General features: G+C 42.5%; 1 protein-coding gene across 1 annotated transcript in view; it reads left to right on the forward strand.

The window, feature by feature from the left end:
- Positions 1-26,473, forward strand: part of LOC112225590 (solute carrier family 49 member 4) — a 95,126-nt gene that overhangs the window by 55,788 nt on the left and 12,865 nt on the right. Inside the window, exons 6-8 of the mRNA XM_024389678.2 lie at positions 1,248-1,315; positions 10,438-10,565; positions 19,124-19,306. Of these exons, the coding sequence (XP_024245446.1) occupies positions 1,248-1,315; positions 10,438-10,565; positions 19,124-19,306 (379 nt within the window). The remainder of the gene's footprint in view (positions 1-1,247; positions 1,316-10,437; positions 10,566-19,123; positions 19,307-26,473) is intronic.

The following is a 26,473-nucleotide window of genomic DNA, read 5'->3' on the forward strand; positions in this document are numbered from 1 at the left end:
ATCTCAATCTCTCTCTTGTCTTAATGGACCATTATGCTCTGTTGATTTTTATTAAAATTGCATTTAACCTTTTATTTAACTAGGCAAGTCAGTTAAGAACGAATTCTTATTTACAATGACGGCCTACCAAAAGGCAAAAGACCTCCTGCTGGGACGAGGGCTGGCGATGAAAAATCAAATCTAGGAGAAAGCACACATCACGACAGGAGAGACAACACTACATAAAGAGAGACCTAACTTAACAAGGCAGAAACACATGACAACACAGCATGGTAGCAACACAACATGGCAGCAGCACGACATGGTAGCAGCACAAAACATGATACAAACATTGGGCACAGACAACAGCACAAAGGTTAAGAAGGTAGAGACAACAATACATCACATAAAACAGCCACAACTGTCAGTAAGGGTGTCCATGATTGAGTCTTTGAATGAAGAGATTGAGATAACTGTCCAGTTTGAGTGTTTGTTGCAGCTAGCTGCAGCAAACTGAAAAGACGAGCGAGCCAGGGATGTGTGTGCTTTGGGGACATATAACAGAATGTGACTGGCAGAACAGGTGTTGTATGTGGAGGATGAGGGCTGCAGTAGATATCTCTGATAGGAGGGAGTGAGGGCAAAGAGCGTTTTATAAATAAGCATCAACCAGTGGGTCTTGTGATGGGTATACAGAGATGACCAGTTTATGGAGGAGTATAGTGTGCAGTGATGCGCCCTATAAGGAGCATTGGTGGCAAATCTGATGGCCGAATGGTAAAGAACATCTAGCCACTCGAGAGCACCGTTACCTGCCGATCTATAAATTACGTGTCCGTAATCTAGCATGGATAGGATGGTCATCTGAATCAGGGTTTGGCAGCTGGGGTGAAAGAGGAGCGATTATGATAGAAACCAAGTCTATATTTAACTTTAGCCTGCAGCTTTGATATGTGCTGAGAGGACAGTGTACTGTCTAGCCATACTCCCAAGTACTTATATGAGGGGACTAGCTCAAGCTCTAAACCCTCAGAGGTAGTAATCACACCTGTGGGGAGCATTCTTCTTACCAAACCACACAACCTTTGTTTTGGAGGTGTTGAGGGGGATCTGAAGTTGTCCCTTCAAACTGGTGTTTTTCTTACAGGCTGGTACACATGACCGCGGTGCTAAATGATGTCTGAGGGTTGAAAGTGGATGTCCTGTAGGCATCTTCACCCAATAAAGGGAATTTAAAAAATTCCAATTCTCCCCCTCTCTCTCTACAGGTGGATGCTGGCTGGATTGGGTTCTGGTCTGTTGTGGGCGGCTGTGTATTTGGAGTGGCCATGGCCAGGTAAGCAACAGAAACAGCAGATCATTTCCATGTGGTTTAACATTGTAGCGTGACTTTACTGTCTGCCTCCAACATGCTATGGTAATGTGATAATGTTGGACTGCTATTGTTATAGACTGTCTAGAATATGATGGCCTGAGAAGATGTGCAATGTCCTAAAAGGCTCACAGTGGGAATTATGGCTTATGATCCACAGGCTTAATTCAAATTCCTCAAAAGTCCTGAAATCATTGAAGGATTTAAGTTGAGTATGCTTATCTCAATTGTGAATCAGGCCTCTAGATACTGTCTACAATAGGCCTCATCCAGTCTGAATCTAGCCTCTAGATACTGTCTAAACTAGGCCTCGTCCAGTCTGAATCTGGCCCCTAGATGCTGTCTACAGTAGCCCTCATCCAGTCTGAATCTGGATAAAATATGCTGTCTACTACAGTAGGCCTTGTCCAGTCTGAATCTGGCCCCTAGTTGCTGTCTAAAGTAGGCCTCGTCCAGTCTGAATCTGGCCCCTAGATGCTGTCTACATTAGGCCTTATTCAGTCTGAATCTGGCACCTAGATGCTGTCTACAGCAGGCCTCGTCCAGTCTGAATCTGGCCCCTAGATGCTGTCTACAGCAGGCCTCGTCCAGTCTGAATCTGGCCTCTAGATGCTGTCTACAGCAGGCCTCGTCCAGTCTGAATCTGGCCCCTAGATGCTGTCTACAGTAGGCCTCGTCCAGTCTGAATCTGGCCTGTAGATAATGTCTACGGTAGGCCTCGTCCAGTCTGAATCTGGCCTGTAGATACTGTCTACGGTAGGCCTCGTCCAGTCTGAATCTGGCCCCTAGATGCTGTCTACAGTAGGCCTTGTCCAGTCTGAATCTTGCCCCTAGATGCTGTCTACAGTATGCCTCATCCAGTCAATCTGGCCCCTGGATGCTGTCTACAGTAGGCCCACTCTTGTCTGCAGTTAGGCTGTGCTTGTACTGTGCCAGACTACAAACAGCTTGCTGTGTCCAGCGGAGTGTGAGGAGAGATCCTCCTAGTAATAGGCTTGTCTCATAAATTCAGCCCTAAATGATCTCCCTGGACCTGGTGAGCCGTCAAATTAGAGGATAAGCATACACTCGTTTAGTATCGTCAAATTAAGTATGCATGAAAATATACGGTCCATGTTTGGTCGTAATAGCTTCGGCTCTGCCTCCAAGGCCTGTCAACAAGATTAGCAACTAGAAACCATTGCTAAGTATGTTCACAGCAATATGTTCACAAGAATATGTTAACAGGAATAAACGGGTGTACTACTCTGTCCCTGGACTCTCTCTGCTTGTTCTGCATTCCAGTCTGGTTCTCTAACCTTGTCACATTTCAGTATTTAGTGATATCAATCATGAAAAATACTTCCCCAGGTTTGTTTTTAAGAGGCAGAGGATGTTTTTTTTTTGGTGGGGGTGGGGTGGGGGTTAGGAGTCTCAGACTGTATCCCAAATGCCTATGAGTCCTGGTCAAAACTTGTGCACTACGTAGGGAAAAGGGTGCAATTTGGGATGTACACTCAAACCCCTTAACTCCACTCTTTCCCTCCACCCCTTTCTCTGTCTCGCTGTCTCTATCTCAATCTCAATGTATTAAGTCCATGGTTGTGATAGACGAAGGGAGATGAATGAGTGAATAGTAATGCAGTAGCTCATGTCCGTGTAGCTGGTGGATAGAGCCATACACCGTAGGCCCCAAACTGTGGACTATGCAGAAGGAAGGGATCAGTCGTCTAGCTGAAAGATATATATTCATCGCCCGGCCCAATCAGCACTTCCAGGCAGGGCCAACATCTGACTGCGCTGTAATTAGGAAAATTAGACCATGACTCTACACTATTGATTCATGGAAGTAATCTGTTCTTGGTATAGGCTGGAGTGGATCTACACATGTAGGATCTTAATTTGATCACCCTGTTACAGGAAATGTAACATTTGTAGTGTATTTGAGGTTTTAAAATGTTCTGAAGTTTGTAATTCCAACTTTGAATTAAAAAATGTATCAGCCCCTACAAAAATGTTCATGAATTAATTATTTTCCTGCTGTTGCAAACTTACTCAAATATGTTATTTGTTTGGTGTCGATCCAGGTTTAATGAGGTTTGGGTAAGGTTTGCCTCTGTTTGCAACCTCTGGTTATATGCAACAGAAAGTTGAAACAGAAACAGGGTTCTAGATTTGCATTGTAGGAGAGAAACAGAAATGGAACAGAGGGGGAGAACTAACTCATTAATGAGTCTCTGTCACGCAGTTGATTGGCTTCCTCCTCACGTCTGGCTAAATTGGCCATCTGTTGGGGGTTAGCTAAGGGAGTTGTGTGTGTGTGTGTTGCCATGATGGGTGATGTGTTTGGGAAGCGCAGTAACAGATTCCCCGTTACCTAGCACTGGATCCTTGCTGACACCATTAATGATCCTTTGCCTACTGTTTTTCTGTTGATAGAGCTGCTGAGTTACATTACAGAGCACACATTAACACACACACACACACACACACACACACACACACACACACACACACACACACACACCCTCCTGTGCCTGAACGCCTCACCTTACGTCACACAAACATTAGAGAGCAGCTTGCAATGGGCAGCAGAAAAATAGCCCCATTAAAAACTTTTGCTGCAGGTGTTATGGTCATACTAAATTTGTCACATGCGCCGAATACAACAGGTGTAGACCTTACAGTGAAATGCTGAATACAACAGGTGTAGACCTTACAGTGAAATGCTGAATACAACAGGTGTAGACCTTACAGTGAAATGCTTAATACAACAGGTGTAGACCTTACAGTGAAATGCTTAATACAACAGGTGTAGACCTTACAGTGAAATGCTGAATACAACAGGTGTAGACCTTACAGTGAAATGCTTAATACAACAGGTGTAGACCTTACAGTGAAATGCTTAATACAACAGGTGTAGACCTTACAGTGAAATGCTGAATACAACAGGTGTAGACCTTACAGTGAAATGCTGAATACAACAGGTGTAGACCTTACAGTGAAATGCTGAATACAACAGGTGTAGACCTTACAGTGAAATGCTGAATACAACAGGTGTAGACCTTACAGTGAAATGCTGAATACAACAGGTGTAGACCTTACAGTGAAATGCTGAATACAACAGGTGTAGACCTTACAGTGAAATGCTTAATACAATAGGTGTAGACCTTACAGTGAAATGCTGAATACAACAGGTGTAGACCTTACAGTGAAATGCCGAATACAACAGGTGTAGACCTTACAGTGAAATGCTGAATACAACAGGTGTAGACCTTACAGTGAAATGCTTAATACAATAGGTGTAGACCTTACAGTGAAATGCTGAATACAACAGGTGTAGACCTTACAGTGAAATGCCGAATACAATAGGTGTAGACCTTACAGTGAAATGCTGAATACAACAGCTGTAGACCTTACAGTGAAATGCTGAATACAACAGGTGTAGACCTTACAGTGAAATGCTGAATACAACAGGTGTAGACCTTACAGTGAAATGCTTACTTACAAGCCCTTAACCAACGATGCGGTTAAGAAAAGACCTAAAAACAAAAAGTAACAGATAAGAGTAACATAATTAAAGAGCAGCAGTAAATAACAATAGCGGGGCTATATACAGGGGGTACCGGTATAGAGTCAATGTGCGGGGTCGAGGTAATTGAGGTAATATGTACATGTAGGTAGAGTTATTAAAGTGACTATGCATAGATAATAACAGAGAGTAGCAGCAGCGTAGAAGGGGGGAGGGGTCTTATGGTTTGGGGGTAGAAGCTGTTAAGAAGCATTTTGAACCTCGACTTGGCGCTCCGGTTCCGCTTGCCGTGCGGTAGCAGAGAGAACAGTCTATGACTATGGTGGCTAGAGTCTTAGACAATTTTTAGGGCCTTCCTCTGACACCGCCTGGTATAGAGGGCCTGGATGGCAGGAAGCTAGTGCCTTGCGGTCGGAGGCCGAGCTGTTGCCATACCAGGCAGCGATGCAATCCGTCAGGATGCTCTCGTTGGTGCAGCTGTAGAACCTTTTGAGGATCTGAGGAACCATGACAAATCTTTTCAGTCTCCTGAGGGGGAATATGTTTCACGACTTTCTTGGTGTGCTTGGACCGCGTTAGTTTGTTGGTGATGTGGACGCCAAGGAACGTGAAGCTCTCAACCTGCTCCACTACAGCCCCGTCGATGAGAATGGGGGCTGCTCGGTCCTCCTTTTCCTGTGGTCCACAATCATCTCCTTTGTCTTGATTACGTTGAGGGAGAGGTTGTTGTCCTGGCACCACACGGTCAGGTCTCTGACCTCCTCCCTATGGCTTGTTTCGTCGTTGCCTGTGATCAGGCCTACCACTGTTGTGTCATCAGCAAACTTAATGATGGTGTTGGAGTTGTGCCTGGTATAAAGTAGTTTGCTTCATGGGATGCGCTTTGTGATAGCCAAACAAACACTCCCCAACACATACACGTGCACACACACATGCTCCCAAATAAAAGGGGAGGAGAAGGGGGAGAGAGACATTTCTTTGTTCTTTTGAAACTTTTGTGTAATGTTTACTGTTCATTTTTTATTGTTTATTTCACTTTTGTTTTATCTATGCCACTTGCTTTGGCAATGTTAACATACAGTTGAAGTCGGAAGTTTACATACACAGGTTGGAGTCATTAAAACTTATTTTTCAACCACCACTCCGCAGATTTCTTGTTATCAAACTATAGTTTTGGCAAGTCGGTTAGGACATCTACTTTGCATGACACAAGTCATTTTTCCAACAATTGTTTACAGACAGATTATTTCACTTATAATTCACTGTATCACTATTCCAGTGGGTCAGACGTTTACACACACTAAGTTGACTGTGCCTTTAAACAGCTTGGGAAATTCCAGAAAATGATCTCATGGCTTTGTAAGCTTCTGATAGGCTAATTGACATCATTTGAGTCAATTGGAGGTGTACCTGTGGATGTATTTCAAGGCCTACCTTCAAACTCAGTGCCTCTTTGCTTGACATCATGGGAAAAATAAAAGAAATCAGCCAAGACCTCTGAAAAAAAATTGTAGACCTCCACAAGTCTGGCTCATCCTTGGGAGTAATTTCCAAATGAAGGTACCACATTCATTTTAACAAACAATAGTACGCAAGTATGAACACCATGGGACCACACAGCCGTCATACCGCTCAGGAAGGAGACGCGTTCTGTCTCCTTGAGATGAATGTACTTTGGTGCGAAAAGTGCAAATCAATCCCAGAACAACAGCAAATTATCTTGTGAAGATGCTGGAGGAAACAGGTACAAAAATATCTATATCCATAGTAAAACGAGTCATATCGACATAACCCAAAAGGAAGCAACAACTCAAGGCATCAGTCAGGAAGTTAACGCTTAGTCGCAAATGGGTTTTTCAAATGGACAATGACCCCAAGCACATGTCCAAAGTTGTGGCAAAATGGCTTAAGGACAACAAAGTCAAGATATTGGAGTGGCCATCACAAACCCCTGACCTCAATCCTATAGGAAATTTGTGGGCAGAAGTGAAAAAGTGTGTGTGAGCAAGGAGGCCTACAAACCTGACTCAGTTACACCAGCTCTGTCAGGAGGAGTGGGCCAAAATTCACCCCACCTATTGTGGGAAGCCTGTGGAAGGCTACCCGAAACATTTGATCCAAGTTAAACAATTTAAAGGCAATGCTACCAAATACTAATTGAGTGTACGTAAACGTCTGACCCACTGGGAATGTGATGAAAGAAATAAAAGCTGAAATAAATCATTCTCTGTACTATTATTCTGACATTTCACATTCTTAAAATAAAGTGGTGATCCTAACTGACCTAAGACAGAGACTTTTTAGTGGGGTTAAATGTCAGGAATTGTGAAAAACTGAGTTTAAATGTATTTGGCTAAGGTGTATGTAAACGTCTGACTTCAACTGTATGTTTCCCATGCCAGTAAAGCCATTCAATTGAATTAATCGAGGAAGGGGGAGAAGAAGGGGGAAGGGGAAGTCGGGGGGGGAAGGGATAGTTTTTACCCCCACTTACTCACATTAAAGACTTGAAAAATGATCATGTATTTATGTTTAGATGAACAAGAGATTTAAAATGAGTAATTAAAGTTACTGAATTTGGCCTATTTTTTGGGGCTAGTGATGGCCATTGTCGCTCGGTGATATCATTCCGTGGTCCTGTGTGACTCAGTTGGTCGAGCATGGTGCTTGCATCACCAGGGTTGTGGGTTTGATTCCCACGGGGGACCAATATGAAAATGTATGCACTCACTATTGTAAATCGCTCTGGATTAGAGCATCTGCCAAATTACGAAAAATGTAACATGTTTGACTGGTTCGATCATTCAGTCCATGCCCTTGTCTTAGATCAGAATAGAGACAAATAGACCTGGTAATGATCATATCAAATGGAATAAGAATTGAATTATTTCTGAGGTTAGCCAGAGGAGAATGTGATGCTACAGAATATTCAAGCCTCACTATCTTCATGCCAATAAATCTGACACAACTGTAATTTATGTGCTTTTAGTTGAGACATTACCTCACAACAAGATACGTTTATTCTCCTGTCTTGTCAGCTGACTTTGTAGGGCATAAAGGAGTCTTGAATTATGCTACTTAGATTCAGTCATGCTGCATTTATTGATGGTTTCAATGCACAAATGATATATGAGTTTCAGAGGGAAGATACATGATACCGGCAGTGGTGGTGGTGGAGGTAGGGGACTGTTACCCAACAAGATGAAGGGTTGACTGGGCTGCAGCCTCTGGCAAAGCCAGGGGAGAGTTGGAGAGTTGGGTCTGGGGGGGGCTAGTGGCAGATGGGTATGAGCTAAGGGCTTTGGTCAGGGAAAAAGTTAGCAGACTTGGTTGGGCAGTGCTTTGCTGTGCCTACCAAAGCACCCACTTCTAGGGTCCAGCATCCATGTAACGTGTTCACTTCCAATAAGTAGTGTACATAATTCTGTTATGATTCTCAGCTCATTAATGAATAGAAAGTAGATCCTAGATGTATTCTTCAGTCAGACAGAACACTGTGGGGGTGATATGTTAAAACAGTGACATATGTCCACACACAGACAGTGCATCAGTGCCGGAGCACAGACCTTTCAGGGAGCAGGTACTCAAACTGTATTTTAGTATATAGTGATTGGCTAGTCTAGACTACCTGTGTTGGGTTGTTGATGTTGGGTCTTTCTGCCTTAGCCAACCAGACCCAATATTGATGATGTAAATCAAGGGTTATCCTGCTGTAGCAGGACTGTTGATTTGTAAAGTAGGTAGCTTGCTACACGACCGGTAAGCGCATCTCCCAAGCTCAAGCCATGCATGTTTGGATACTGGGCGCACACAATCTCTGTATAGGGTAAGGGTAATGGTGGGGTGGCAAAACCTGATGACTTCACAATGACTTGGGGGCAGTGGGTTCAAAACAACAATGGCAAAGGGCCGGTGGGAGGGCACAGGTAGACCCCTTTCTGTGCACGTGCCTGCAGTGCCTCTATGAATGTCTAATCTAAAATGAACTCACTGAAAATAAATGGTTTGAAGCTAAACAGTTTTGTTGGCTGAGAGGCTGTTCAAAACTGATTTCTGTCATATGTTCCCTGACTACACTTTTATTGAACTCTGAGAGACTGTGATGCTTATTTAACATTTCCTGTGTTTTCTTTCCATAAATAGTTCATTGTCAGGTTGAACACTCTCTGAAGCATCTTTTCTGAGCACAACATAACAATTGGCAATTAGTGTCTTTCCACTACCAGCTTCTATATGTACGATGTTGAAAGGTTCTATGTACGATGTTGAAAGGTTCTATGTACGATTTTATTTTTATTTTTTATTTTACTAGGCAAGTCCGTTAAGAACAAATTCTTATTTTCAATGACGGCCTAGGAACAGTGGGTTAACTGCCTGTTCAGGGGCAGAACAACAGATTTGTACCTTATCAGCTTGGGGATTTGAACTTGCAACCTTTCGGTTACTAGTCCAACGCTCTAACCACTAGGCTACCCTGCCGCCCCAACGATGCTGAAAGGTTCTATGTACGATGCTGAAAGGTTCTATGTACGATGCTGAAAGGTTCTATGTACGATGCTGAAAGGTTCTATGTACGATGCTGAAAGGTTCTATGTACGATGCTGAAAGGTTATATGTACGATGTTGAAAGGTTCTAATTCTCAGAGTAAAAACTCTACGGACCATATGACCCAGAGGATCAATACAGCTGCATTAGACAGACATACTCACACAAGCACTGATATTTAACCCTTTCTCATAGGCCGAGTCTCCTCCTACACATCTGAACAAACATCATTCTTTACTAAGTGATACGGGCCATAAACTTTTATTTCTCCCCTAACGTGACTTGACCTGATCTCGACCCCCCCGCCCCCTCCATCACTAATCTATGGCTCTCTCCCCTTATCAATGCCTGCCACATGTAATCGCTTCCCTGCACTCGACACACAGCTGTCACGGTGCCTGGTACCAGACTGTGTCTCTTCTCCTCCCAGAGGATACCTCCCTGATGGCTAACAATAACATATCCTGACATAATGTAAACGTTATACATTACCCTCTCTCCCTCAGTGACCTGAATAAGTACATTTCATATTCTCAGAATCCAACACTGCGTTCTGTGCTGGCAAATATACCCAGAGGACAGGAGTAAACCTGTCAGGGGTTGGTGGTTCAACACATGCTGAGAGGAATGCTAAAACACAAGAGGCTTTGTTTGGACAGCTTGTCTGGATGGATAGAGAGGAACAGACATCAAATATCTGCCTGCTTGCTTCACAGTCACTGGTGATCTAAATTACATCAGCTCATATCATGGTGTATGGCTGTAAACTGTCACCAGTTGTAACCCACGGACTGCTACATTCTCCTGTCACCATGTCTGCTTCCATTTAATGCATGGAGGCATATAAGTCTACCTGAGACATGTTTACACAGTTGTGTTTGGAAGCCATGCTAAGCCATTTCTGAAGCATACCAAATTAGGCCAGGTTATACAAGTTGTTGTTTGGTTTTGTTGTTGTTTCAAACAATCCTTTGATTGTTTCTGTCTGTGTGCTCCAGGTTTACTAACTCGGTCTCTGTCTCTCCCCAGGTTTGCAGACTCTATCCGGGGCATGCTGAAGCTCATCCTGGTCCTGATGATGGCTGGGGCTTCCCTGGCCTCCACCTGGTTCACACTCACTTGTCTAACCAGGCTCACACACCTACCCTCCACTGCAGGTAGGCCTGGTAGAGCATGGTTTCCATGTCAGGAAGTGAGCATTTTACATGTAGGCAGTGCAACTGGCGTACACCCAGAGCATCCTAGAGCCACAATGGATACTTCAATAGCAGGTTTGTCCTTTAGATTCAGGAAGGAACACATGGACTTAGTATAGTAAGTAGCCATTGGCTTGTGCTAGTCAGAATGGCTCACAGGAGCAGGAGTGAGGTAGCTGTTTCTGTAGTGAGGCAGCTTCATGTACGGTACCAGTCAAAAGTTTGGACACACCTACTCATTCAAGGGTTTTTCTTTATTTTCACTATTTTCTACATTGTATAATCATAGTGAAGACATTGCAACTCTGAAATAACACATATGGAATCATGTAGTAACCATAAAAGTGTTAAACAAATCAAAATGGGCAGAGAGGAGCGGCTGTGTCAACAACCCGACACAGGTAGTCTAGACTAGCCAATCACTATATACTAAAATACAGTTTCAGAACCTGCCCCCTGAAAGTTCTGTGCCCGGCACTGATGCTCTGTCTGTGTGTGGATCACATATGTCACTGTTTTAACATATTTATTTATCTTATTTCACCTTTATTTAACCAGGTAGGCAAGTTCAGAACAAGTTCAGAACAAGTTCAGAACAAGTTCACATTTACAATTGTGACCTGGCCAAGATAAAGCAAAACAGTTCGACACATACAACGACACAGAGTTACACATGGAGTAAAACACACATACAGTCAATAATACAGTAGAAAAATAAGTCTATATACAATGTGAGCAAATGAGGTGAGATAAGGGAGGTAAAGGCAAAAAAGGACATGGTGGCAAAGTAAATACAATATAGCAAGTAAATACAATATAGCAAGTAAAACACTGGAATGGTAGATTTGCAGTGGAAGAATGTGCAAAGTAGAGAGAGAAATAATGGGGTGCAAAGGAGCAAAATAAATAAATAAATACAGTAGGGAAAGAGGTAGTTGTTTGGGCTAAATTATAGATGGGCTATGTACAGGTGCACTAATCTGTGAGCTGCTCTGACAGCTGGTGCTTAAAGCTAGTGAGGGAGATAAGTGTTTCCAGTTTCAGAGATTTTTGTAGTTCGTTCCAGTCATTGGCACCAGAGAACTGGAAGGAGAGGCGGCCAAAGGAAGAATTGGTTTTGGGGGTGACCAGTGAGATATACCTGCTGGAGCACGTGCTACAGGTGGGAGATGCTATGGTGACCAGCGAGCTAAGGGGGGACTTTACCTAGCAGGGTCTTGTAGATGACCTGGAGCCAGTGGGTTTGGCGACGAGTATGAAGTGAGGGCCAACCAACGAGAGCGTACAGGTCGCAGTGGTGGGTAGTATATGGGGCTTTGGTGACAAAATGGATGGCCCTGTGATAGACTGCATCCAATTTGTTAAGTAGAGTGTTGGAGGCTATTTTGTAAATGACATCGCCGAAGTCGAGGATCGGTAGGATGGTCAGTTTTACAAGGGTATGTTTGGCAGCATGAGTGAAGGATGCTTTTTTGCGAAATAGGAAGCCAATTCTAGATTTAACTTTGGATTGGAGATGTTTGATGTGAGTCTGGAAGGAGAGTTTACAGTCTAACCAGACACCTAGGTATTTGTAGTTGTCCACATATTCTAAGTCAGAACCGTCCAGAGAAGTGATGTTGGACAGGCGGGCAGGTGCAGGCAGCGATCGGTTGAAGAGCATGCATTTAGTTTTACTTTATATCACCCACACAGTGTTCTGTCTGACTGAAGAATATATCTAGGATCTACTTTCTATTCATTAATGGACCGAGAAGCATAACAGAGTGTTATGTACAGTACCAGTCAAAGGTTTGGACACACCTACTCAACCCAGGGTTTTTCTTTATTTCTTTATTGTCTACATTGTAGAATAATAGTGAAGACGCTTCAGGTCCCAAAGTAGTCTGTTTCAGAAGAGGTGTTATGTTAGGGCCTGGTCTGGCTCTGTCATATGGCTGTGAGCTACACTAGTTCATTTAGTAGACAAGATTAGCTTATAATTCTGTGGCATTATTTTTTATATATATATATATATATATATATATACATTTATTTATTTATGAAGCATACAATAGAACCTAGCTGAATAAAATATAAAGGATATTTTCTCCAAACGATTTGAGGGAGTGTGCACATGTGATATTCTGTGTTGAGTAGTTAACATAGAAACAGGTACTCCTATATGATTATTTTAGTTATTTACGTAACTTTAGTTGTGATACAAATGTTGGACTATATGTTTCGATTTCTAATACATTATATGGCTGCAAGATGCGACTCTAATGATGATTTGAAAATAGTTGCATGAAATGCATGAGCTCTGCTTTGTTTTTTACGCAGGCTGTACACTCTCCATCAGTCTCTCACTCACAGCTTGACAAGCACTTGATAATGCCACAAATTTCCCAGCGGCAAATATATAACTCACAAGTGATAGGCTGATATTGTCACCCATCAGACTATTCTTGATTTAATCTGGTCTTTACATAAATAAATGTCATCTATGCACTTAAATAGCGAATAGAGGATGCCTTTCTCATGGTTCTTTTTCATGCCATACAGGCAGGCTATACTCCTGTTGTTAAGAGAAGCAATGTGCTTAATATTAGGAAGGTTGAGAAATATATATATATATATATATATATATATATATATATATATATATAGTACTATAGAAAGCTGGTGGGATCCTCTTCTTTTTAATAGAGGTCATCACTCTGTTTTCTCACGCAATTGTATAGCCTATAGAGATGTTGCGCAACATGAGCTCATGGGTTCTCATGTTGCGCAACATTTCTATAGGCTATACAATTGAAGTGTTTGAATGAAACTCTAATCACATTTGCATTGATGTCAGAGTGAATAGAGGGACAATAGAGTGCTGAGTACCAGGCAGTTAGCATGTTTGGTAGGCTACTAATGACGATCAGCAGCATCAGAGCTTGGAGAAGCCTAATTACCATGATTAAACGGTCACATCGATTTTGACTGCCCCCATGACTCGTCTCTGCCGGTGTGGCGGTAATACGGTCACCGTAACAGCCGTAAGAAAAGAGGACTAAAATATTATCATGGAGCAGCACCATACTTCCTCTAATAAAGAGGACTAAAATATTATCGTGGAGCAGCGCCATACTTCCTCTAATAAAGAGGACTAAAATATTATAGTGGAGCAGCGCCATACTTCCTCTAATAAAGAGGACTAAAATATTATAGTGGAGCAGCGCCATACTTCCTCTAATAAAGAGGACTAAAATATTATCGTGGAGCAGCGCCATACTTCCTCTAATAAAGAGGACTAAAATATTATCGTGGAGCAGCACCATACTTCCTCTAATAAAGAGGACTAAAATATTATCGTGGAGCAGCGCCATACTTCCTCTAATAAAGAGGACTAAAATATTATCATGGAGCAGCGCCATACTTCCTCTAATAAAGAGGACTAAAATATTATCATGGAGCAGCGCCATACTTCCTCTAATAAAGAGGACTAAAATATTATCGTGGAGCAGCGCCATACTTCCTCTAATAAAGGGATCAACTAGCCACAACCTGGGAGCAACGGATGTAGTGGAGGAACAGAGCAGCTGTGGTTGACTGTGTTTGATACCAGCCGGTCATTAGAGCAGGACGGGGGTGGTAGAACAAAGGGCAGAGAGGATATTCACTGATGCCTGTGTCACCGGTGCCGTGGTGTCGCCTCAGTTCCTCTGTGGCAGCAGACAGGCAGGCAGAGAGGCTGGCAGACAGACAGACAGGCAGATAGACAGGCAGACCGATTGGCTGCCTTGGTCCTCACAGACAGCGTGTGATTAAGAGCGGTGCTGGGTAATGGGGAGTTGATTTGACCCAATCTGCAGTGATAAAGGAGACGGCCGTGGAGAAAACTGAGAGCCATGCTCTGCAGCCCAAATGGCACCTTATTCCCTATATAGTGGATTACCATAGGGTTCAGGTCAAAAGTAGTACACTATATAGAGAATAGGGTGCCAATTGGGACAAAAAACATGGTCTGCTCCATGGTGATGGCTTAATCCGCTCACCCACCCCAGGGCCCCAGGGCTCAGCCTCCGAGCAGCTGAGACCTTGATCAGTGGCCAAGGCACACAAGCATGAACACACGCGCACACACTACCGTTCAAAAGTTTGGGGTCACTTAGAAATATCCTTGTTTTTGAAAGAAAAGCCATTTTTTTGTCCATTAAAATAACATCAAATTAATCAGAAATACAGTGTAGACACTGTTAATGTTGTAAATGACTATTGCTGCTGGAAACGGCTGATTTAAAAAAACATTTTTTTTAACGGAATATAGCTCATCCTGGTCCTGATGATGGCCTCTTCACTGTTGACGTTGAGACTGGTGTTTTGGAACACAGGAGTGATGGTTGCTGATAATGCGCCTCTGTACGCCTATATAGATATTCCATTAAAAATCTGACGTTTCCAGCTACAATAGTAAATTACAACATTAACAATGTCTACACTGTATTTCTGATCAATTTTATGTTATTTTAAAGGACAAAACATTTGCTTTTCTTTCATAAACAAGGACATTTCTATGTGACCCCAAACTTTTGAACGGTAGTGTCTTTCCACATGCGCACACACACACCATGTGTAAGCATGTGGACACACACACCATGTGTAAGCATGTGGACACACACACCATGTGTAAGCATGTGGACACACACACCATGTGTAAGCATGTGGACACACACACCATGTGTAAGCATGTGGACACACACACCATGTGTAAGCATGTGGACACACACACCATGTGTAAGCATGTGGACACACACACCATGTGTAAGCATGTGGACACACACACTAGATGAGACGCATTCACTCTCTCATACACACACACACCATGTGTAAGCATGTGGACACACACACCATGTGTAAGCATGTGGACACACACACCATGTGTAAGCATGTGGACACACACACCATGTGTAAGCATGTGGACACACACACCATGTGTAAGCATGTGGACACACACACCATGTGTAAGCATGTGGACACACACACCATGTGTAAGCATGTGGACACACACACCATGTGTAAGCATTTGGACACACACACCATGTGTAAGCATGTGGACACACACACCATGTGTAAGCATTTGGACACACACACCATGTGTAAGCATGTGGACACACACACCATGTGTAAGCATGTGGACACACACACCATGTGTAAGCATGTGGACACACACACCATGTGTAAGCATTTGGACACACACACCATGTGTAAGCATGTGGACACACACACCATGTGTAAGCATGTGGACACACACACCATGTGTAAGCATTTGGACACACACACCATGTGTAAGCATGTGGACACACACACCATGTGTAAGCATGTGGACACACACACCATGTGTAAGCATGTGGACACACACACCATGTGTAAGCATGTGGACACACACACCATGTGTAAGCATGTGGACACACACACCATGTGTAAGCATGTGGACACACACACCATGTGTAAGCATGTGGACACACACACCATGTGTAAGCATGTGGACACACACACCATGTGTAAGCATGTGGACACACACACCATGTGTAAGCATGTGGACACACACACCATGTGTAAGCATGTGGACACACACACCATGTGTAAGCATGTGGACACACACACCATGTGTAAGCATGTGGACACACACACCATGTGTAAGCATGTGGACACACACACCATGTGTAAGCATGTGGACACACACACCATGTGTAAGCATGTGGACACACACACCATGTGTAAGCATGTGGACACACACACCATGTGTAAGCATGTGGACACACACACCATGTGTAAGCATGTGGACACACACACCATGTGTAAGCATGTGGACACACACACCATGTGTAAGCATGTGGACACACACACCATGTGTAAGCATGTGGACACACACACCATGTGTAAGCATGTGGACACACACACCATGTGTAAGCATGTGGACACACACACCATGTGTAAGCATGTGGACACACACACCATGTGTAAGCATGTGGACACACACACCATGTGTAAGCATGTGGACACACACACCATGTGTAAGCATGTGGACACACACACCATGTGTAAGCATGTGGACACACACACCATGTGTAAGCATGTGGACACACACACCATGTGTAACCGCACATTACAGTGACGGAAGGAGCCATTTAAGATGAAGGAGGACAATTTTTATTTTTATAAACATTTTACGAGCATGGCCTTATTTCTATTACAGCATGTTGGATGACTGTCATTCATATTCCATTCACCTTGTTCAATGTAACATCGATAGGTTTAGGCTACTACATGATACTCATATTTTCCCTATACCCTATACCTAGCTTCAAATAAAAGTTTATAACTTAGGTACACAGTTCAAGAAACAAATTTGAGTAGTCAAGGTGACAGACTGTGACAGACTAACCTGTACCCCTGCACATTGACTCGGTACTGGTACTCCCTGTATATAGCCTCGTTTTTGTTATTTTATTGTGTTACTTTTTTAGTAACTTTAGTTTATTTAGTAAATATTTCTTAACTCTGCGTTGTTGGTTAAGGGCTTGTAAGTAAGCATTTCACGGTAAGGCCTACACCTCTTGTATTTGGCGCATGTGACAAATACAATTTGATTTGATTGATTTGACACCTTCAATAACGCCTTGCACACTCTTGCTTGCATTTAGCTGATCTGGGGTGGAATCATTAGTCTAAACAGTTGCAAAACATTTACTAAACAACTGTTTCTATTGGACAAATTCAGGTAGGTGTCATGTCCTGACCTTAGTTCCTTTGTTATGTTTCTTGTTTATGTTGGTCAGGGCGTGAGTTGGGGTGGGCATTCTATGTGTTGTTCTAGTTTTGGTTTTCTATGTGTTTGGCCTGGTATGGTTCTCAATCAGAGGCAGCTTTCAATCGTTGTCTGATTGAGAATCATACTTGGGTAGCCTGTTTTTCCCACTTGATTTGTGGGTAGTTGTTTTCTGTTTTGTGTGTTTGCACCTTACAGGACTGTTTCGTTCGCTCTCTTTGTTGTTTTGTTATTCAGTGTTCAGTTGATTTATTAAATATTAACATGGACACATACCACGCTGCGCATTGGTCCGATCTTGACTACTCTTCCTCAGATGACGAGGAGAACCGTTACAGTAGGTCCCTCCCCGTTTCGTTCCGTTTGCCTCCGTTTATGAAAGCTTTTTCAAAAGAATCGGTGCAATGAATACACCCCTAATCACCCGCACACTCAGTTCATTTTCATAGCAGCGACATACAGCATCAGCACTTTGCTCGTTGTATAAGTCCTTCTCTCATCTACGCGCTCGCCGCCTCTAACCTTTTCCCTTTGCTTAGGAACTTTAGTGCACAACACAACAGCTGTCTGTGACCAGGCACAAAAACCTCTCCAAGCCAAACCCTCACACCATAAACGTTTACCTCTACACAGCCTACGTCATTGTGACCATATTAACATTGTCAATAAACTAGAACTAATGCGTTAGTAAACCCACAATCCAATCGATATGTAAAGTCCTGTGTACGATGTACAACAAACTATTGTCTTCCTCTCTCTTTGAGTCAGCTACTCACCATATTTTATGCAATGCTGTGCTAGCTAGCTGTAGCTTATGCTTTCAGTACAAGATTCATTTTCTGGTTGGCCAACATGTCAATTCACACTGCAAGAGCTCTGATAGGTTGGAGGACGTCCTCTTGAAGTTGTCATAATTACTGTGTAAGTTTATTGAAGGGGGTGAGAACCATGAGCCTCCTAGGTTTTGTATTGAAGTCTATGTACCCAGAGGAGAACAGAAACTAGCTGTCTTTGGCTACACCATGGTGCTACCCTAGAGAGTAACTGTTGAGGCTGTTGTAGACCTTCATTGCAAAACAGTCTGTTTTAATCAATTATTTGGTGACGTGAATATATGTAGTATAGTTTTATCCTAAAAAAAGACAACATTTTTAATGTTTCACTTTTATTTTTATGAAATTCACTGAGAAGGATGGTCCTCCACTGACACACACACACACACTTGGGACATTGGCCAGCACTAACTAACACAATTTGCCTTTTGCGTTGGAACAGAAACATCCCTCTGTGCCCTGAGAATAACTAAATGTAGTCAATCTCATGAAAAGACCCAGACAGGCTGCACAGCAGGGTTTTTGCCTGTGGTTTATTCCCTATCCAATACCCACTGTTAAACCACCATTGACTTAGCTGGAATGACATTATGAGTGATCTTTGATACCTGTAGGAACCCGGAGGCCGGTATTTGTTCTCATGGAGACACTGTTCTCACGGTCTCGCTAGACTAGTGTAATTTCACACTAGTTATAGTGCCGTATCTAATGCACTCTGTGAACTGTTGATGTAAAAAGGTATTTTTAAGTCTCATTTTATTGATTCATTGATTTAACACACACATTGACTCCCTGTCCTCTGCTTCATACAATGTGATTTTTGATTGATTTACTGTTCGATTAATTGATTGATTAATTAACCCTCCGCCCCTCTGTCCTCCCCTCAGCCACCCTGTACACCTCCTGTATCGTATTGGGCATCTTCATCAACAGTAGTGTGCCCATCTTCTTTGAGCTCTTAATCGAGACCGTGTACCCCGTGCCCGAGGGCATCACCTGCGGGGTGGTCACCTTCCTCGGTAACCTGGTCACAGGCTGCCTCCTCTTCTTCCTCACCTTCTACACCACAGGTAAGACCGACAGGCTGATCACAGGTACAACACAAGATAGAGAGAGAGAGAATGAAATGAGAGGAGACAGCCCTAGAGCAGCGGGTCAGATTCCAACCCAAATGAAGAGGTCTGATGTGCCATCCATCTCCCCTGAGGAGCATTTAAAGAAATAGATATACATTAGCTTTTGAGACCTTTTATAGTTATAAAATGTATTTTGATTACAATTAAAAACACTGTTTTATCGCTCCCAGACTGGCATTCATTGTCTGAATCTTGCGGAACTTCATGTGAAATATGTAAGCACAGCATACAACAGAAAGGACAGAATATCTCTTCCTGGTTGGAACAGAAGCAGGCCGGGAGCCTGTAGTGGAGCCAAACCATCATACCTCCTCTTTGTGTGTTCATCCCAAATGGCACCCTATTTCCAATGGGCCCTGGTCAAAAGTAGTGCTCTATGGAGGGAATAGGGTGCCATTTGGGAAGAAACCTCTGTTTCCCTCCCCTTTTAGCTGAGCTCCTTTCTGTTTGCAGAGCTCCTCTGGCTGATTAACCTTCACAGTAAGGTCAAACGCATCACAAAGCCAATCAGGTGGAATGATGAATAATGCTTAGAGAAACTTGACAGCATTCCCCTCTCAAACACTCTGGAGTAAATAGATAGAATATACTGTATACATATTTATACATACTGCATTTGTATTCATGAGATTCACACACACACACACGTATGTACACAAACACATACTCACACACACATTCTCACACAAACACACACACTGGCAAGTCCCCCTGGTGGTAAGCTGTATGAACTGACAGATACAGCTGTTGCCTGACAACTACATTCTGTCATGATCTACTAACTGGCTGGTCCCTCAGAGTACAGGTGGTGGATAGTCAGCCCTTAATTAGGGTGGCCACCTTGGACCAGAGGTTCTTTCTCCACTAACAAAGCTGACACCCGGACAGTGCATGTTCACCTATTTGACTGTGAGTGTTCCTGTTCCACCCAGCAACAAGCAGAAAGGGATTCAGGAGATTCGACAGGTCAGGCAGCAGAAGCAGAAGCCAGGTGCTGATGAATAAACATCAGTTTAGGGACCTTTACACTGTGATTCTAATCACTAGCGATATGTGTACAGTTTCCTCAGACTGGAGCGAGCTAGTGATTAATCATGAATTACCCATCAGTATAGATGCATGCTTTCCAAATTGTACACTATCCTCTTCATAGTGCAATACTTTTGACCAGGGCCCATAGCGCTCTGGTCAAAAGTAGTGCACTATATTAGGGAATAGGGTGATGTTTAGGACACAGAAACCGTGTCATGTGGACAGCCAGGTGGTGTCAGATAGAGATGTCTGTAGTGTAGGATCAGGAAACTGATTCAGGCCTCATAAAGTATACATTTTCCCCCTTCTAGTCGGTGGTGGTGAATGATAGCCTGCTGGATGTGTACAGAGGGGTTTGTTTGTGTACTGGAGACTGAGGACCCATGTGGTCAGAACTGAGAAGGGAACAGTGTTGGCAGCTTCCTCTCTCCCTCTGACACCCAGGAAGATTCAACCGAGATTAGAGCGCTTTGGCACAGCTTTAGCTTTTCAAATCTGACCTTGTTGCGGTCACAGAGAGTAGTGTGGTTTGTTACCCATTGGTCTCACTCGCTCTCTCTCTCTTCTGTTCTGCTCTGAGTGATGCTCAGAGGCTATACCCAGCTGAGGCTGGTCTGAGATCTGTAATTATGGCCCCAGACATCTTGAGTAACACACTCTTGTGGTATTCCTGTGTGGACTGCACACTCTTAATGACTGCCAGCAGCTCAGACCTTTATAAATAGAGCAGTTGGTGTTCCTCAGGGCTGAGTGTTAGGACCAATTCATATGATATTTACATGTCTCTAGGAATGTAGAGCCCATTGGTTTAGATACTAGTTGAGATACTAATAACTACAGCTAAATCCAACTAGTTCCTGTTGATCAATCATTGGGGATGAACTGAGGAGAATATACACCACTAACAGTATGATGAAGCTCCAATATTTTCTCTTCTACCTGTAATTCATCTGTCATTAATTTCAGTTTATAACCGTAATTGATGTGACAGATATGTTGGTGTGGAATTAAAGCTGAACTCCATATAAATCTTAGCCTTTTCAAAATCCTCCCCACTCCCTCCTATATTTAAAATTGGCAACCTCAGCCTCAAGGATGTTCATTTATTTTTTGGCTACAGTTTTTTAAAGAAGTTATACATTTGTAAATGTATTAAATGTCTATTTTAATATCACCTTAGTGGGTCCCAACGGTCTTCTATCCCAGCAGAGTGTTTTGTCCAAAATGGCACCCTATTCCTATTATGTAGTGCACTACTTTTGACCAGAGCCACTATAAAGGAAATAGGGTACCATTTGGGAAGCAGTCGAGCCTAATCCCCAAGGTCACTTAAACACTGAGTCTGAAAACATGAATGGAGACAACACTGGCTATATGAATACATACTGCTACAGTTGTTGGTACTTTAGAGTTCATCTGCTAGTTGTTTATGTGATTTAGCTATGGAGTGGTGGGTGGAATAGAGAGCAGGGAGCCGTATTGTTGAGCATCAAAGACTCCTCGTCTATGTGGAGCAGTTAGGGCTTGTGTGTGGTAGGCGGCAATATTGGTTGCGTTTGTTGTCAAGACTTCAACACTGGAAACAGAAATAATTCACAGAGCTGAAATAATTGCCACTCTTCTGTTTTCTTCAAACTTCTTTTTGTAAACTTTGCCAAATTTGTCTGAAGTACAAAACTATGAGATTAATAATATGTTCTTTGGTGACATACAGTTGAAGTTGGACGTTTACATACACCTTAGCCAAATACATTGAAACTCATTTTTTATGTTTTTTACATTTAATCCTAGTAAAAATTTCCCTTTCCTAGGTCAATTAGGATCACCACTTTATTTTAAGAATGTGAAATGTCAGAATAATAGTAGAGAGAGTGATTTATTTCAGCTTTTAATTCTTTCGTCACATTCCCAGTGGGTCAGAAGTTTATATACACTCAATTAGTATTTGGTAGCATTGCCTTTAAATTGTTTAACTTGGATCAAATGTTTCGGGTAGCCTTCCACAGGCTTCCCAAAATAAGTTGAGTGAATTTTGGCCCATTCCTCCTTGCAGAGTCCGGTTTATAGGCCTCCTTGCTCTCACACGCTTTTTCACTTCTGCCCACAAATGTTCTATAGGATTGAGGTCAGGGCTTTGTGATGGCCACTCCAATACCTTGACTTTGTTGTCCTTAAGCCATTTTGCCACAACTTTGGAAGTATGCTTGGGGTCATTGTCCATTTGGAAGACCCATTTGCGACCAAGCTTTAACTTCCTGATTGATGTCTTGATGTTGCTTCAATATATCCACATCCTTTCCCTCCTCTTGCTGCCATCTATTTTGTGAAGTGCATTAGTCCCTCCTGCAGTAAAGCACCCCCACAACATGATGCTGCCATCCCCGTGCTTCACGGTTGGCATGGTGTTCTTCGGCTTGCAAGCCTCCCCCTTTTTCCTCCAAACATAACGATGGTCATTATGGCCAAACAGTTGTATTTTTGTTTCATCAGGCCAGAGGACATTTCTCCAAAATAGTACGATCTTTGTCCCCATGTGTAGTTGCAAACCGTAGTCTGGCTTTTTATGGCGGTTTTGGAGCAGTGGCTTCTTCCTTGCTGAGTGGCCTTTCAGGTTATGTCGATATAGGACTAATTTTACTGTGTATATAGATACTTTTGTACATGTTTCCTCCAGCATCTTCACAAGGTCCTTTGCTGTTGTTCTGGGATTGATTTGCACTTTTTGCACCAAAGTACGTTCATCTCTAGGAGTCAGAATGTGTCTCCTTCCTGAGCGGTATGACGGCTGCGTGGTCCTATGGTGTTTATACCTGCGTACTATTGTTTGTACAGATGAACCTGGTACCTTCAGGTGTTTGGAAATTGCTCCCAAGGATGGACCAGACTTGTGGAGGTCTACCATTTTTTTTCCGAGGTCTTGGCTTATTTCTTTTGATTTTCCCATGACGTCAAGCAAAGAGGCACTGAGTTTGAAGGTAGGCCTTGAAATACATCCACATGTACACCTCCAATTGACTCAAATTATGTCAATTAGCTGATCAGAAGCTTCTAAAGCCATGACATAATTTTCTGGAATTTTCCAAGCAGTTTGAAGGCACAGCCAACTTAGTGTATGTAAACTTCTGACCCACTGGAATTGTGATACAGTGAATTGTAAGTGAAATAATCTGTCTGTAAACAATTGTTGGAACAATTACTTGTGTCATGTGCAAAGTAGATGTCCTAACCGACTTGCCAAAACTATAGTTTGTTAACAAGAAATTTGTGGAGTGGTTGAAAAACGAGTTTTAATGACTCCAACCTAAGTGTATGTAAAGTTCCGACGTCAACTGTATCTGGAATCTGTAACCTTTAGTGAGTGTTATGGAGGCAGCGAAGACCATAGCTCCGTGTAGAGACATGTTGATCCAGAACAATGATTTTGTTTTGCAGTTGCTCTTTCATTTCCGGGATGTTTTTGAATGATTGTGGTGGGAACAGTTGATACTATAATCACACCTCCTATGTGAAATACACACATTCATATTAAATGACACAACAGTCTCAATGTCTTCCCACCTAGTCTGAATATTCTGACAGTCATAGAAAGTCATTATTCTCATTTTGTTTCATTGAACGTTTAATGATTTCATTTCGATTAGTTAAGTCATATTTATATCAGACAAATGTCAGCCAGCTTCATTCCCCTTTTCCCCTAAAAAATAAATAAAACTGAGGAAAGTGAGAATGGGAGGAATAAATCAGTCTGAAACGTGACGTCCATTTTAAACGCACCAGCATCATTGGCCACAATTAGGAATAATTGCGGCAGCAATAAGTGACTTCTGCTCGCGACTCGAGTCTCTGTGCGTGTGTGAGTTTGCGTGTGTGTGTGTGTGTGTGTGTGCGCGTGCGTAAGTCTGTGGCAGCCATGAAATTGTGTCAGCTATTGTCATGCAAATACATGCTTGTCTCACGATAATTGACTGTTAATTAACATTAACACATTTAGCATCTCCAGGCCTCCACACATACAAGCTGCGTACAGGCTGCTGATGCATGCCTTTGGAACATCTACATTTCAAAAAGTTAAATAAATCCATTAAATATACACCATCACAATAAATCCATTTCATGTACACTGTCACAATACATCAATTTCATGTACCCCGTCACAATACTTCCATTTAATGTACCCCGTCACAATAAATCCATTTCATGTACACTGTCACAATACATCAATTTCATGTACCCCGTCACAATACTTCCATTTAATGTACCCCGTCACAATACATCCATTTCATGTACCCCGTCACAATACTTCCATTTAATGTACACCGTCACAATACTTCCATTTAATGTACACCGTCACAATAAATACATTTCATGTACACCGTCACAATAAATACATTTCATGTACACCGTCACAATACATCCATTTCATGTACCCCGTCACAATACATCCATTTCATGTACCCCATCACAATACTTCCATTTAATGTACCCCGTCACAATAAATCCATTTCATGTACACTGTCACAATACATCAATTTCATGTACCCCGTCACAATACTTCCATTTAATGTACCCCGTCACAATACATCCATTTCATGTACCCCGTCACAATACTTCCATTTCATGTACCCCGTCACAATACTTCCATTTAATGTACACCGTCACAATACTTCCATTTAATGTACACCGTCACAATAAATACATTTCATGTACACCGTCACAATAAATACATTTCATGTACACCGTCACAATACATCCATTTCATGTACCCCGTCACAATACATCCATTTCATGTACCCCATCACAATACATCCATTTCATGTACCCCGTCACAATACATCCATTTCATGTACCCCATCACAATACTTCCATTTAATGTACACTGTCACAATAAATCCATGATTTATTTTAGGCAGGTCTAAAGAAACATTATGATATAAAGAAAAATGTATTTCAGAAGAACAGAATATGAGTTGGCCTACTTTATGTTATCTGGCTAAGTGCCATTCCATAGGCTGTAGGCTTGTTCATTTAGCAGACAAGATATGCTTAAGTCCCAAGCCATTATTTTATATTATATGATTTTATAGTAAGAACAATATAATTGAACTTACTGAATACAATAGAAAGGATATTTTTCCCATTCTGGAGCGAGTGTGCATATGAAGTGGCTATGTTGAGGGTAAAAGTGATAATTTGAAACAGATCCTATACCATGGGTGTCAAACTCTGGCCCGTGGGCCAAATTTGGCCTGCGGGGTAATTATATTTGGCCCGCGAGACAATACCAAATTACTACTAGAGCTGGCCCGCCGGTATTATACAGCGCATTCACCACTAATACTACGAATCCCATAATGCTCTGCTGTTTTCGCGTGCCAATCAGGACAGGACCCAGAAACGCTCTCTCCTCTGTGACAGTAGTCATAGCAACATAGACGCTACAACTGTCAGCGAGCTAACCCTTCCCAAAAATGGCGAAAAGAAAGGCAGAAAACAGGAGCTTTCTGGACAAGTGGGAGGCAGAATATCTGTTTACATATGTAAAAGACAAACCTGTTTGTCTTGTTTGTGGAGTCAACGTGGCTGTAAGTAAGGAGTACAACATTAGACGACACTATGAAACGAAACACCATGACAAATACAAGGACCTGGACATGACTCAAAGGAGCCAGAAAGTAGAGGAGATGAAAAGAAGTTTGGTTTCACAACAGAATATGTTTAAAAAAGCCACATCACAAAGCGAGGCTGCTGTAAAGGCTAGTTATATAGTGGCAGCAGAGATCGCAAAATCAGCCCGGCCCTTTAATGAGGGAGAGTTCGTGAAAAAGTGCATGATGAAGGTTTGTGACCTCGTATGCCAGAGAAAAAACAAGCATTTTCAAACGTGAGCCTGAGCAGGAACACAGTAGCTGATCGCACATGTGATCTTGCCACCAATCTGTATGACCAGCTGATGGAAAAGGGAAAAGATTTTGTTGCGTTCTCCCTCGCTGTGGATGAGAGCTGCGACGCATCTGATACTGCTCAGCTGTCAGTCTTCATCCGTGGAGTGAACTCAAATCTGTGTGTTAC

Source organism: Oncorhynchus tshawytscha, linkage group LG26 (genome assembly GCF_018296145.1).
Source record: "Oncorhynchus tshawytscha isolate Ot180627B linkage group LG26, Otsh_v2.0, whole genome shotgun sequence".
In the NCBI taxonomy this organism is placed as follows: domain Eukaryota; kingdom Metazoa; phylum Chordata; class Actinopteri; order Salmoniformes; family Salmonidae; genus Oncorhynchus; species Oncorhynchus tshawytscha.